Below are 14493 nucleotides of genomic sequence, written 5' to 3'. Positions count from 1 at the left end.
AAAACCCATCACTCGTGTCTAGAAATACTAGTAGTGACTACCATGAGTTCACTGCACAGACCTGAAAGGGCAGAGAAACTCATTTGAATAAACAGCACTCTGCATCTCGTTATGTCCAAATGCCTCTCTAAAAAGAGTGACCTTTATTAGCACAAATGGAGGAGAAGAAAACTACAGACCATGCTTAAGATGATGCAGATTTTATGGTACAACATTAAGACTGCTGTGGTTTCATCCTGTTGACTTGATCACATAGTCCTCCTATCTATTCTCACAAGTACTGGCTGTGCTTTGCAGCTACGTACTTAATACAGCTACACCAACACAGCCACTAAATGAGATGTTACAAATCACTGGGCTTCTATTATTCAGTTTCAAGAATCAATTTAAAATCCGAATAAAGCTTGAACTCCAGCTTAAATGATCTTCCTTTAAAAGCCCAACTAAAACAGACACTACATCCTTAATTGTAGCAGGAAAGGATCCACTGCAAAGTGCAGAATAATTGTTTCCACAAAAGGAGGCAGAACTATGTATGAAAAACATTTAAGTTTTAAAGCTTATACACCTCCAGTACTACAAAATATGCCTAGAAAGCATTGCCTTTTACTAAATAATTTCATAGCCTCAAAGTTCCAAAATGCAACATCACACACTAACATAGTCCAAAAAACCTTCACACCATTTTTTTTAAATGGCTCTATCTTGATTTCTGCATAAATAAGCAAAATAGAAATAAACAAATTTGAAAGCGTACACTGTTCTTCTTGCCAGTGTTGGACTGTCATGCACTTGTGCTAGTACTTTAGCTTCCAAAGGAATGAGATGTTCAACTCTTCTGCAGCCAAACTGTCCAGAAAAATACACTTAGGACCTATGTTCTTTATATTGGGTTTGGACTACAGCAATTTTTAAATTTTTTTTGTAATTGCATAAAAAGTCAAAACTGCCTAATTTTTTCCTCTGGGAACAAGCCAGCATGACAACGAAATGGACAAAAGAATCTCTCCACAATAAATACCAAGCGGGTGAATGAAGTCTGAAGTTAAAAAAAAAAATCTCCTGACTGTATTCTAAAATTCTCTCTCAGGCTTCATGTGAAAAGGAAGCAATTTAGTAGGCATTCTACCATTTTCATTGAGGTTAAAAAGAGGATATTGGTTCAGAGCTCAGTCATAATCTCCTAGGTTTGAATTCACCTATACTTAATTAGATCTGAATGCAACTTAGAAAAGGAAGAGCATGAATTCTTAGGAACAGAGGTGTTTATCCCCACTACTATTTACTGTGAGGCAAAACATGGGTGTCAGCACCATTCCCTGCTTTTCCCACCCGCCCCCCCAGAAATCTGACCGGGATACCCCATGCTGAGATGTCCTTCTCTTCGAGCTACAAAAGCTTTCCACTGTCATCTGTCGCTGTGGGAATAAAACAGGCTATTTTCATCCCACTTGTATTTTAAAATTACAAGGTAAAGTATATTGACAAGCAAATGAAAAACTTACAACATCATGAACATACTACAATGATAATTTACAACAGGTTGATATTCTGCAAAATTACTGGAAGCCCTTTATTTTTAGCACACATTAACTGCGTAGGGAAGGTAAGGGAATGTGGGGGAGTGACCACCCATCTGTACAAATTGTTAGCATTAGTTTCAATCCATTAGACGCCATTTGCCAACACGCTTATCAGGCTGTCAGTGATTTTTGGTGCTATTTTTCATTTTTTAAAAGTCCAAAGAACAAACAATTTAGAAACTTATTTTTTGTCAGCAATTCCAATTTTAAATGAGGTTTAAAGTCCTAGCCCAGTCCAAGGCATCAGTTTTGTGCTATGGTCTGCTGCTGCGAACAGCTCCCCTGCCCAACTCTCTCTAGCAGCTATTGAAGTCTATTTGGCCACCACAGAGCCTAGCCTATTCTAGCAAATCCCCATGCAGATTTAATACGTTGTTGCGGGTATTTTCCTTCACAGTAGATTTTTACTGTTTAACTCCTCATTAAAAGGCATGGCAGCATGACGCATTTCAAAAGTGAAGCACCTCTGCAACATTAAATGCGGCTATCATCACTGTGGGAAATTCACATCAGCGTAGGCAAGGCCAACACTAACATAAGCAAGCACCCCGTAGGAAAAGGAAAAGATGCTGTTTCCTCTGATATGGTACATGAAGGTAATGATTACGCATCTAGAACCAAAAGCCACCAAGGGCTCAGAAGAGCTGTTTGTTCATGTGTGTATCATGTTACGATCCATAGCTCACCAAATGAGCCAAAAAAACCCAACCCTAGGGAAGAAGGCACAGGAAAATGGAAATGTATAAAACATCCTCTGAGATTAGCAACTACTGTGCCACAACCACTTCCAACAGAAGCTGACTAGCATCAAAGCTATCAGAAAGCTGACTTTCAGAGCAATAATGAAAAACGAGAAGAGGCGCAGCCAATAAACCAAGCTTTATCATCACGTGTCTGTGGCCCTAAGGGTCCCATGTCAGGAAGCAAAGTTAATAAAAAGGCAGCCAGCTGTCTTGTAATTTATTTTTTTTAATCCTCAAAACAGTCAGAAAAGTGATGTGCACATGTGGCATGTCTCATTAGTATTTGTCATATGTGTATTCGTGCATCACACAGACCAGAGATAGATCTAACTCTGCCATATGCCTGTTCCTCTTTTCAGACTGTGGGTATTATATACACACATTCATGCATGCTAATATTATGCCATATTATAGATCTGATAATATTCATCACTATCCTCAAAAACTGTGCTCTAACAACATTATGTAAGAAATAGGTTATCATTTATATTTACCTTCCTACTTTTCCTATAAGTGTCTACACTTCTCATTTAATTTACAGGAATTTCTCTTAGTACAGGAATTTCTTTTATTTACATTAACTGTCTATCTTTGGGGTTCTTTGCCTCCACCGCCGTGACAGAAGGATGACACTGGAAATCAGGGAAGAAAAATCTTATTACCAAAGACAAAATGTTATGAAGACACAAGAACAACAGAGAAGGAATCTTAGTCTAGTTTAAACATTATGGACTGAGAGAGTCTTAGCAAACCAAGATAGAAAAGAGGAAGAGCTATGAAAAATTGAGGAATGTAAGAAAAACAAACTCAAAAATGAACTGTATGTAACCCCAGACATACTAGGAAGTGACAGGTATAAATTATTCACAAATGAAATGATGAAACTTTTGTTCTATTTAGAACAAAACATTCATTTCCATGCAGCCATTTGATAGCTATATTTAGCAAGAGATCAGAGGATTGCTCAGTCTTAAAAATGTAAGTATTTTTAAATACTATCAGTTGTTCCAGAGGAAGCAGAAAAGACTATATTGAGAAAGCCTTATTTTCTAAGAAAGTAATAGTAAAAATAGATTTTGATTAGTATGTAAGATCAAAAGGAAAGCAGATGAACTCTTCAGAATATCAAAATGCCCACCAGAAGAATCTCCTGCATAGCTACTTCATGTGCAAATTTAATTCTCCGGTCATTACAAACTTTTTTTATTTGTGGAGACAGTTAAGTCAGAATAATCTATCTCTTCTTATTTGTGGGAAGTGGATTATAGAGGTTTTATTTGCCTTTTTTTTTTTTTTAAGTAGAAAACCTTTGTGGAAGAAAAGGGTATTCCATATCTTTTACAAAAATCCACTTAATAATCAAGTCCCATGAGAAGATTATTAAGTCCCTGGAATGTAGGACTATTCAAAGAGAGGCACTCCCTGCTTCCAGAACATCTACCTCATTTCCAAAACTCTAAGGACTTATGGGAAATTTTGCAGACACCATAACTTCTCTGATCTATCAGTATGGATAAGTTCATAACAATACTGGTTCCAGGACCAGAAGGATGCACAGAAGGTTAAACTGGTGAGCTGCTTAGCACATACAAGAACAGTGATACATTGAAGACTAATTTCTTCACCATCATGATTGGGTTTTTTTCCTTCGAAGCTGCCAAATAATTAAATGGAATCCAATCTACAACGCAGTAACTTGAGCACCTACCTCCTTCATCCATAAAATTGACAGTATGGTTCCTCAAACACTCAGTGTACTCTGACTTAACATACGTGTAGGACACATACACTACATATGGTTGCTTTTAAACACTTACAAAAAAAAAAAAAGATGACTTGGGGGTGTGTGTGTGTGTGTTCCTTTTTCTTTCCCTTCCCCCTCATCTCTAAAATATCTGACAACACTCCATAGCTCTCTGGAACCACACCTTTATGAAGAGGCAAACTTGATTGTCCACGGGGGCAAAACATGCTCACAGGAATCACACGTGTGCACATGCACACACACACAGAAGGATGAGAAGAAGAAAAAAGAGTGAAGAATTATAAAAAAGATACAGTGTCCGTACCCTGGTAAGGTCCATGCCAAGTTTGAGCTGAGAGATGAGATGAAGAATTACACTACGTTGATCATCCATGACTCCTAAATCCTCCTCTTCATTATCTTCAGTATCTGTCATTTCATCTTCAACTAGGATCAACTCAGAAGCTGAATGCTGAAATGAAAAAAAACATCACCATCTGGACAAAAAGATACAGTATGGGTTTTTTTCCAATATATAACTTTAGAAATGGAACTGTCTCAATGGAACTAAAGACAGCCTCTGTTAAAACCCAGAAAAGATACAAATTTGAAATAAAATAAAAAAAAATACAGGGATGGGTTCATAGGGCAATTTGATCCTATCCTCAGAACAAGAGCCGTAAGTATCAGATGCTAATTTATACATTATCTTCTCATATTTATATGGCAGTGATGCCAGACAAAAATCACAGTGTATTAAAGTAACAGGTCTTCTATTTAGTAAATAGAAGTACACAGTTGAAAATGAGTCTTCAAGAGTTTGTTTCCTAAATCTCTCCAGCAAATATTCATACTTCACACCTAGATGTTGCATGACCTGATTTCACACTATTTTTCTCCTTTCCTCTATCCAACTTCCAAGTTACGTACCTAAGAAAGTCAAGACTATTAACTGAAAGGGATAAAAGGACAACTAAATTAAAGTACATACCTTTGGGAAAAAAACCAGACACATTAGATTTTGGGAGGTAATGTCACAACTCTTTATGACATTTGCAACATTACGCTCCTTCACAGCACAGTAATGCCAATAATGCCCAGTTTCCAGACATACTAGCTGAAGATTAAGAGAGAGGTATCGTGCCATCTCCTTTCAACAGCAACTTTACAGCAGAAAGGGGTAATGATTTGTGATGCTTTATTTCCCCTCAAGGTTTACAATATATTACTAACAATAATCCAAACAGGTGGTAGTTATTTTGTTCAGTCCATTGAAACCACTCTGCAAGCCTTCCAGATACATATTCAGGTAACTTTCTGGTACTTTATAAAAAAAAAATAAATCAGGTTATATAGCTGAAAAATTTACTGCCCAGAATTTCATTATTCCCCAAGGTTTCCATGCTGTAAGTGAGACAACAGTACCTGCAAAAGTTAACATTCCTCCATACTAAAGAACATTTTTGCAGAAACAGCTAGTTTGCTACATAAAATGAGAAATTTTTCATCTCGCTTTGAAAGTCTTTGCAACTGAAAAGTTTCATTAAAACTGGCTGATATTCAGAATTAGGTTTCAAAGAAATATTTCTGAATGATCACATTAGAGACCCCTCGGGTGAACAGTAGCTTGTGTAAGGAGAGTGTCTCTGAAACGTAGTTACTACAGATGTTTCCACGATTTGAATAAAGTGTTTTCTCTTTTTTTTTTTTTTTTAAACTAAATAAATGCGTAGGTAGCTACACCCAAAAGAATAGCTATTTGGTGAAATAGAAGGACATTTGAAAGACACTTTGCAATCACTTTATTTAGAAAGTAGAATGTGTAGATTACATAAAACAGAATCTGGTGAGCTGTAACCTCAACAGCTTGGAGCTTTTCAAACGGACAAAACCACACTTTCTTCTTCCCACTCCCTCAGAAAATAAAAGGATAGAACAATAAACCCTTTCCTCTCAAAATGCACAGCATTATTATCCAACTGACGCCTTACTGACAAGTTCAATTAACATAAAACCTGACAACCTCATACAAAATTATCAGTCGGGGAGACATAAAGCACCGAAGCCTGGCTCAGCTGCACAGGCTACGATTCGTTTGGAGGGAGCGTGGAAAAAGCAGTATCAGAACTTACAGTGGATGCTTCCACAGGAGGTTTCCCTTTGATCCAGCTTGACCTCATTGAGAGCTACCGAATAAGCACTGCTGCTTCTGTTACTGCCATGAACCAAGCTCGCGGCAAACAAGCTCCAGCAGGAATTAACAGCGCTAGAAAAAAAAGCAAGGGAACCTCCCCTCCTCACTCCCACCCCCTCTTTTTTTCTTTTTTTTTTTTTTTTTTGGCTATCCGACCAGTTGGAGAGTGCGTGCGGGATGTCAATCTGCTCCTTGCGTTTCTAGTCACACGGCACTGAGATCAGGGAGCTCAACTGCACACAGCTCCCACTGGGAAATGGGGCTGCTGTTTCCCAAAGGATATCCTGGTGGGCTGCCCTTCAGGTGCGGGGCAGGAGGCATGAGTGTGCATGAGTGTGCACGAGTGTGAGCGAGAGAACATGCTAGCAAGTAACAAGCTTTCAAGTGAATATGTAACAGCTGCGTAACCTTTAGTTGTTAACAGCAGCAGAAAATAAACAAATTGCACGTTCACAAGTCCACGGATTAAATCGTATATTCAGAATTTTCTTTTTCTCCTGATGATTGCACATTCAGCCAGGGACAGAAATCCTTCTTTCTTTCCTGCTAAAATTGGTATTAGGTTTTCCATGCCTTTCAAAGTTACTAACAAAACAGCAACTGCCTCTCATTGCTACTCTACAAAAGCAACCCTATGAACAGTTTAGGTACTCAGGAAAGTAGCGTTTCCATTGATTTAAATGAAAGTACAATGTAACATTAGAATCAAGCACGTTTAACGACCATTCTGCAGTAAGGAGTATAATTTTAATTATCTTAATTATCCCCTATTTTAAGAACATGTGCAAGGGCACCAAAAATCCCACGACTTCTACTAGAGTTATCAACATACTAGTGCATGTAAAATGGCATCGGTTGTCTGCATCTTTTCTCACTTTCCAAGAAAATAAGAACTTAAGTAGCAGTTTACATACAATTTATGTCACAGAAACTGAACAACATTCATCTTCAGTAAGGAATATCCTTTCTGTATCTTCCTCTCTTCTCATTAGCTGTTCTAGGTAATTACTGTATTACTTTATAAAAGCATAGAAAATAGATATTTAAGTAATGCACATTTTTTAAAAACCCACAACCACGTAAGCACAACATAGGGTGTGTGGACATAGAGCCACAAAATACAAGGCTACTGTATCTTTAAAGGGTCATAAAAGTCCAGTCAGGTTTTTCATTCTTTTTCTTTCCACAGAAGTAGTATGCAGTTTAGTAGTAACTGACGTGTAAGCATGCACTAGCATGCAAAAGATTATGTTGAGTTATTATCCTTTAATGGCAGCTTTTCTGAATTATCAGACACAGACCGTGTCCCCCATCCGTCTGGTCGTCGTCATTCCCCCTGCCCCATCCCTGTAAAATATAATTGTAAAGCTGCACTCGGAAAGCTGTTATTTGCTCCGTTCCTGTGCAGTCAGAGTGTAATGTAAAAGGTATTGAGCTGTGTGCAGCTCAGCCTAGGAATGAACAGCACAGCTAGGCTTGGGTGCAGAGAATCAAATACTGAACCAGTTACAAACAAGCACCAAAAAGGGGCTTATATTTAAAACAATGTTAATCAAAATGAATTTCCAACACTGGGCTGAAACACCAGGATTTTTCAGAAAAATCTGAATGGTAAACAACAGATTATTTCTAGAAATTGTGTGAAGGGATTCACTTTAACTCAGTTTAAAGGCTGAAGACATGAAAACACACGCTGAAGAGATCTATGTTAAACAGGTCACTCATTAGAACTGGGATTGATTAATTTACAGAGGTCATCTGCTGGGATATGAAATGGATGTTCTAGTCAGCAGTCTTTACCAGAAAACATGTTGATTCTTTTTTAAGAGATGAAATTTGTAAGAGAAAAAAATTGTTTCTAAAGGAAACATTCTGCATTTTAAAAAAAAAAAAAAGTCTTCAGGAAAAAGACGCTTCTACAAGCCTGGGATAAAATCACAGAGTAAAAAGCTATGTTTCTGTCAAAGGGCAAACCTGCCTCTGTTCTTCCAAAGCTTCTTCCACAAGTTAATTTTTCAAATTAACTGCTGTGTTGCAAATTAATTTTTAGATAATTAGTTCAGCTATAAGGCTCAGAGCTCGGTTTTCCAACATACTTCACAAACCATATTGTGCAATAGTACTGTCAAGTATGACACGGATCTCATCTTGTTTATTTGTTGTGGAGGAGAGAAAGGAATATACAGAATCACAGAATCATTTAAGTTGGAATGGACCTCGTCCTACACCCTGCTCAAGCAGGGACACTTACAGCCAGTTGCCAAGGACCATGTCCAGCTAGGTTTTGAATATCTCCACCACCTCTCTCAGCAACCTGTGCCACAGTTTGACTATCTCCATAGCAAAAAGGTGTTTTCTGGTGTTCAGATTGACTTTCATGTGCCTATTGCCTCTTGTCCTGTCACTGGGCACTACTGAGAAGACTCCAGCTCCCTGTTCTTCGCTCCCTCCCATCAGGTATTTATATACATTTATAAGATCGCCCCCAAGCCTTCTCTTCTCCAGGCTGAACAGTCCCAGCTCCCTTAGCCTCTCCTCATGTGAAGGATGCTCCAGAATCTTCATCACCTTTGTCGACCTGTGCTGGACTCACTCCACTAAGTCCATGTCTCTTGCACTGGGGAGCCCAGAAGTGCACACAGCACCGCAGATGTGGCCTCACCTGTGCCTCCCTCTGCTGGCAACACTCTTCCTAAAGCAGCCCAGGATGCTGCTGGTTGCCTTTGCCACGAGGGTGCGTTGCTGGCTCATGGTCAGCTTGTTATCCACCAGGACCTCAAAGTCTTCTCTGCAGAACTGCCTTCCAGTGAGTTGGCCCCCAGCTTGTCCTGGTGTAGGGGCTTATCCCCAGATATCCCTGGATGCAGTACTTTGCATTTCTCTGTGTTGAACTTGGTGAGATTCCTCTCTGTCCAGCCTGTCAAGGTTCCTCTCAATGGCAACAGAACCCTCTGGCTCATGAGCCACTTCTCCGTTTTTTGTCATCTACAAACTTTGCTGAGGGTGCACTCAGCCCTATCGTCCAGGTCATTAATGAAGATGTTGATCACAACCCTCTGGGCCTGGTCATTCAGACAGTTTTTAATCCACCCCACTGCCCACTTACTTAATCCATGCTCTGTCATATTGTCTACAAGGATGTTATGGGAGACCTTACCAAGTAAAAAACCTTACCAAGGTCAAGGCAAACAACGTCCACTGCTCTCCTCACACGTACCAAGCTAGTCACTTGATTGTAGAGTGTTATCATGTTGGTTAAGCATGATTTCCCCTTTGTAAATCCATGCTGACTACTCCTGATCACTTTCTTGTCCTTCATGTGTTTGGAAATGCTTTCCAGGGTTAGTTGCTCCACCACCTTCCCAGGGATCAAGGCTTACCAACTTGCAGTTCCCCAGATGTTCCTTCTTGCCCTTATTGAAAATAGGAATGGCATTTGCTTTCTTCCAGTCTTCATGAACTCTCCCAAACATCATGGCCCTTTAAAGACAATAGATGGTGGCCTTGCAATGACATTGGCCAACTCCCTCCATGCTCACAGGTGTCTCATAGAGTTATGTATGTGCAGCTTAAGTGCTGCCTAACCTGGTCCTCCTCCACCAAGGCTAAGTCTTCCTCAGACTTTCCCTCTGATCTCTGAGGCCTGGGATTCCCAAAGACTGATGTCACCAGTGAAGACTGAGGCAAAGAAAGCATTGCATAACTCAGCCTTTTCTCCATCATAGTAATAAGCAGAGACCATATGTATCCTGACAGGGACACACTGAGGACTTGTGTAGGACTCATAAGGCAATTCTTCATATAATTACACCAAAATATTCTAAGAATTTTCATTAGAGCATGAAGAAGTTTTATGTAGCAAAAGAAGGACTGTAGTCAGGAGCAAGAGGATTAATCTTAGGAACTTAAAACACCCAGATAAAAGGACATCATTTAATAATATTCCAAGGGAAGTAGTCCTTAAGTCTTTCTACATTCAAAAAAATTGCAGAAGATACTAAAAAAAAAAATACACCATATGAAATATTTCTGCATTGAGGGAAAGATGAAATAAATTACTTGCAAGGCTTGTTCAGAATCAACATTAAACAGAATTAGTATTTTCGGACTACACAAGGATTGCCATATTTTCCGTAGTCATCTAATTACAAGTAGTTCTACTAGTGCACATAAAAGTCAAAGGCCTCATTTTGATATTCAGATTCCCTACGTTAATGATATAGGTTTGCAAGCATCATTTATGCTTGCACTTGTGTAACTTGAGAGCTTGCAAACAGGTTTTCTGTGGGTGTAAGATTAAATATAACTCTGTAAGGTCAGAGAGCTTTAGCACATTTACACTAATGTGACAAATTGGCCCCATGAGATTTTCACCAGTCTCAATACAAAATTAGAATTCTCTTTGTCAAGTAGATACAGTAATAATACCCCAAAAGTAGTAATATATAATGAGCTGTTAGCTTCTTGCAGGGCTTGTCACTCTATCACAGAATCACAGAGTCGCAGATTGGTAGGGTTTAGAAGGGACCTCTGGAGATCATCTAGTCCAACCCCCCTGCTAGAAAAGGATCACCTAGAACGGGTTGCACAGGATCACATCCAGGCGAGTTTTTAATATCTCCAGAGAAGGAGACTCCACAACCTCTCTGGGCAGCCTGTTCCAGTGCTCTGTCACCCTCAAAGTGAAGAAGTTTTTCCTCATATTGAGATGAAACTTCCTGAGTTCCAGTTTGTGCCTGTTGCCCCTTGTCCTGTCACTGGACACCGCTGAAAAGAGTCTGGCCCCACCCTCTTGACATGCACCCTTTAGATATTTATAAGTATTGATCAGATCCCCTCTCAGTCTTCTCTCCTCCAGGCTAAACAGACCCAGCTCCCTCAGCCTTTCCTCATATGAGAGATGCTCCAGTCCCCTCATCATCCTCATAGCCCTCTGCTGGACTCTCTCCAGTAGTTCAGAATTGACAAAACTGTACTAACTTGCATACATCACTTGTCTTCTCTTCTTCCAGCACATACAGCTTCAAAATATTTAATTGCATTTACTACCAGCTGTGGCATGCACCTAATAGAAAAACATGCAAGCTTACTGCACCCATCCCTCATTAGCAGTGATTTGAATCTCAGAATGTAGCTTGTCCAGTAGTTTGTACTTATTAAACTATTTTATATACAGACTAGCATATTAACATGCTGTGAAAGGAGTAATCCCTATATAGAAAATTGAAATGAATATAATAGGAACTAACTAGAAAATTTCAGTTTACTTCAACCTAAATCTTGAAACAAAACAAAAACTCAGATACATTTACTTCAAACCCACTGTAAAGACTGAAATCATCATCATCCATGCACTTCTCTAACTTCCAAATTCATTGTCATTTACAGATTAGCAACTTCTCGCTTAACTATAAGGTAGCAACATTTTCCTTTTTATATCTCTTGAAGAGAGTAGAAAACATTTACCACCACACCATTACACAATGTAAGCAGAGGAAGGGAAAAAAAGAGGTCTGGAAAAGCAGCAGTAGAGCTAACTCATGTCATTGCTTTGAGCCCTGGCCTCCATCTTATGGCAGTCTTATTTATGCTTTGCTCCTGGTAGCCCTGTGACTGATCATTGCAAAGAAAGAGTAAATCAAAGATAAAACCTCAAACACACCAATATCCCATACAACCATTGTAATGCAGGCACTTGGATACCAAAGTTCCAATCATTGTCAAAGAGACTTAAGGCTCCCCAGAGTTCAAGGGGTTTTTTGTTTTGGTTTTTTTTAAGAGACTTAACAAGGTCAGAACCAAAGCAGAGCTTAAATGGAGAATTTAGAAAGCAAACCTTATTACAGCCCATACATCTCAATTTCATCCTGAAAAGGTTGCTTAAAGGTAGCAAAATAGGTGGCTCAGCTCAGCTGATTTTCTTCATTTACTCTGAATATTTCATAGCAGCTGTCTCCTCTACTGCCTTTGTCAGTAGCTTTTGGGTTTATTGCTGGGGAGAATTTTGCCATAGGATTAATATGCAAAAAGTGTATCACCTGAAGGGGGAACCCACCCCCACCAACACCCCAGAACACCCACAGTCACACTTTTCCTAGCAGTCAATCATTATAGCTCAGATATAACAATGATAAATCGAAATTAAAGTTAACTTTTAAAATATCAAAGCAAGTAACAGAGGATGACAATCAAATGAGTAAGATTTTACAATTAAAAAGTGAGCACACTATAACTTGTACACAACACCACTACGGTAAGCAAAACCATCACTTTCTTTTTGCTTTGCTACTGTTGTCTACATACAGATCCAATCAGCAACACAGTTAGTTTCTCCTTCATCCAACTGGATGAAGGAAAAATGGCATAATATGCAGATTTTCTACTTACCTTAAACTACGTGTACCAAGAAAAATAATCCACGCATATCTACTTGGCTAGATAAGTAACTGCTGCATCTGGGTTTGGGCTGTGAGAGAGAGGGGTCAAAGCTTTTATGCAATCCTGGATACATTGTTCATCACTAATAGGTCAAATCACCGAGTATTTGCTAGAAAAAATTTGCATCAGGAAAGAATGTCTACAAAGCGCCAAGAAATTAATTTCTTAGTAAATTTGCTATTTGTGTTTGGTAATTCAGGTCCCCAGAGAAAATAAACTTCTTCAAACTAAGACTATCAACAATTAAAACATCTTGGGGTTTTGTGTATGGATAAAATAAATAAATATATTTTTATATATAGCGGTTTGTTGTTTGGCTTTTTTTAACTGAATGTGCTAAACACACTGGATGTCCAGAAAAATCTCTCCAGCTGGGGGCAAGTGCAAGGATCAAAGTGTGGCAATGTGAGCAATCTCTCCATCACACAAGATTAATTGGGTACAACACTTAACAGCAGAGTCATCTACTGAATCAAATGATGTCTAGCTCTCTTTAGGAGATCCAACCTTCACTGTCAAGCAAGTAAGCAAAGTAGAAACGCATCTTGATACTAATACTTCATAGACAGGCTGACACACAGATGATGCAAACAAAGAAAATAATCACAAACCTGTTTCTCAGGTGACAAATAGGTCTGCAATCTTTTTTCCCTCCCAACAAAACCAATCTGCCAGACATCTGGAGGCAAGCATATTATCCAGATATTTACTATTGTGAGAGATTTACTAATGCTTTTTTATTAATGTTTTGCAGCAGTATGCCTGGGAATGGAAATATTTTCATACTTAAAGAACAAGCTCAGAAAGCTTCGTTTTCTTACGCTGCAGATATGCTTAACTCTGACCTGTGACCATATTTAGGGGTAAACATAACAACACAGCAGCGATGAGGACCAGATAACATAAGAGATTCAAGAAAAAGGGTTGGTTTGTTGTTTAAAGGATAGGAAAAACATGCATGTAACATGAAACAAAGGGCATCTAAGTTTATGTTGCAGTAAGCCTGTGTAAACCTTCAGAAAAGAATATTAGAAACTAACCATGAAAGTGATTATGTTTAAGAATAAAGAATCAATCAGTGACCTAACATCCTTTCAAATGGAGATCCTCGTTTGGGTTACCTACAGCATCACGATCCTATTACACACCAAATCATGTTTGTTGGACAACTTTTTCCCTACATGGTCGTATCTTCTTCACAAGACAATTCCTCTTGCAAATTTTAATTTTCATAAACCTAAGGAAGTCAATACTGAAAATCAGCTGAAAAGCAGCTAATTCCCAAGCTCAGACTCCACAGGAAAAGATTAAATACCAGCATCAGTCCACACATCTTATGAGCATCTTTCATGAAATGAGGGCTACTGAAGTACAGCACTGCTTAATCTGAATACTAAACCACAAGAGGACTTTGCAGTATTGCATAAATTCAGCAAGTACTGGGAATAAATATTTTTCATCACTGTTATCATCAGAAAGGAACAGCAACGTAAGACTACAAAAAATGTGCAGAGAAAAGCCCCATGGACTTGCCCTAAATTGAAGCAAAAAACCTTGAAGACTAACATAAATCACAATAGCAAATTTTATGCTAACCTAAACCCACAAGAAATACAGTATCACATCATAAACAATTTTAACAAAACCTATTCCTCATGCAATACAGACACTAGTGAAGAACAATTTCCTGAAAGAGATTCAGTTTTGAGAATTATTATTTATTTATTTTTTTTTAGAAGCAAGATGGCTGTAAATACAGCATCTGACACTATCCAAAATAAGTTACTCAGA

General features: G+C 38.6%; 1 protein-coding gene across 1 annotated transcript in view; it reads right to left on the bottom strand.

The window, feature by feature from the left end:
• The window catches only part of OSBPL10 (oxysterol binding protein like 10), a 121103-nt gene that overhangs the window by 18779 nt on the left and 87831 nt on the right, over positions 1–14493 (bottom strand). The window contains 1 exon segment of the mRNA XM_075745741.1: positions 4396–4542. Within this exon segment, the coding sequence (XP_075601856.1) occupies positions 4396–4542 (147 nt within the window).

This window comes from Balearica regulorum, chromosome 2 (assembly GCF_011004875.1).
Source record: "Balearica regulorum gibbericeps isolate bBalReg1 chromosome 2, bBalReg1.pri, whole genome shotgun sequence".
In the NCBI taxonomy this organism is placed as follows: domain Eukaryota; kingdom Metazoa; phylum Chordata; class Aves; order Gruiformes; family Gruidae; genus Balearica; species Balearica regulorum.
The sequence above is the reverse complement of the archived record's forward strand: the minus strand, read 5'-3'. Positions and strand labels throughout refer to the sequence as shown.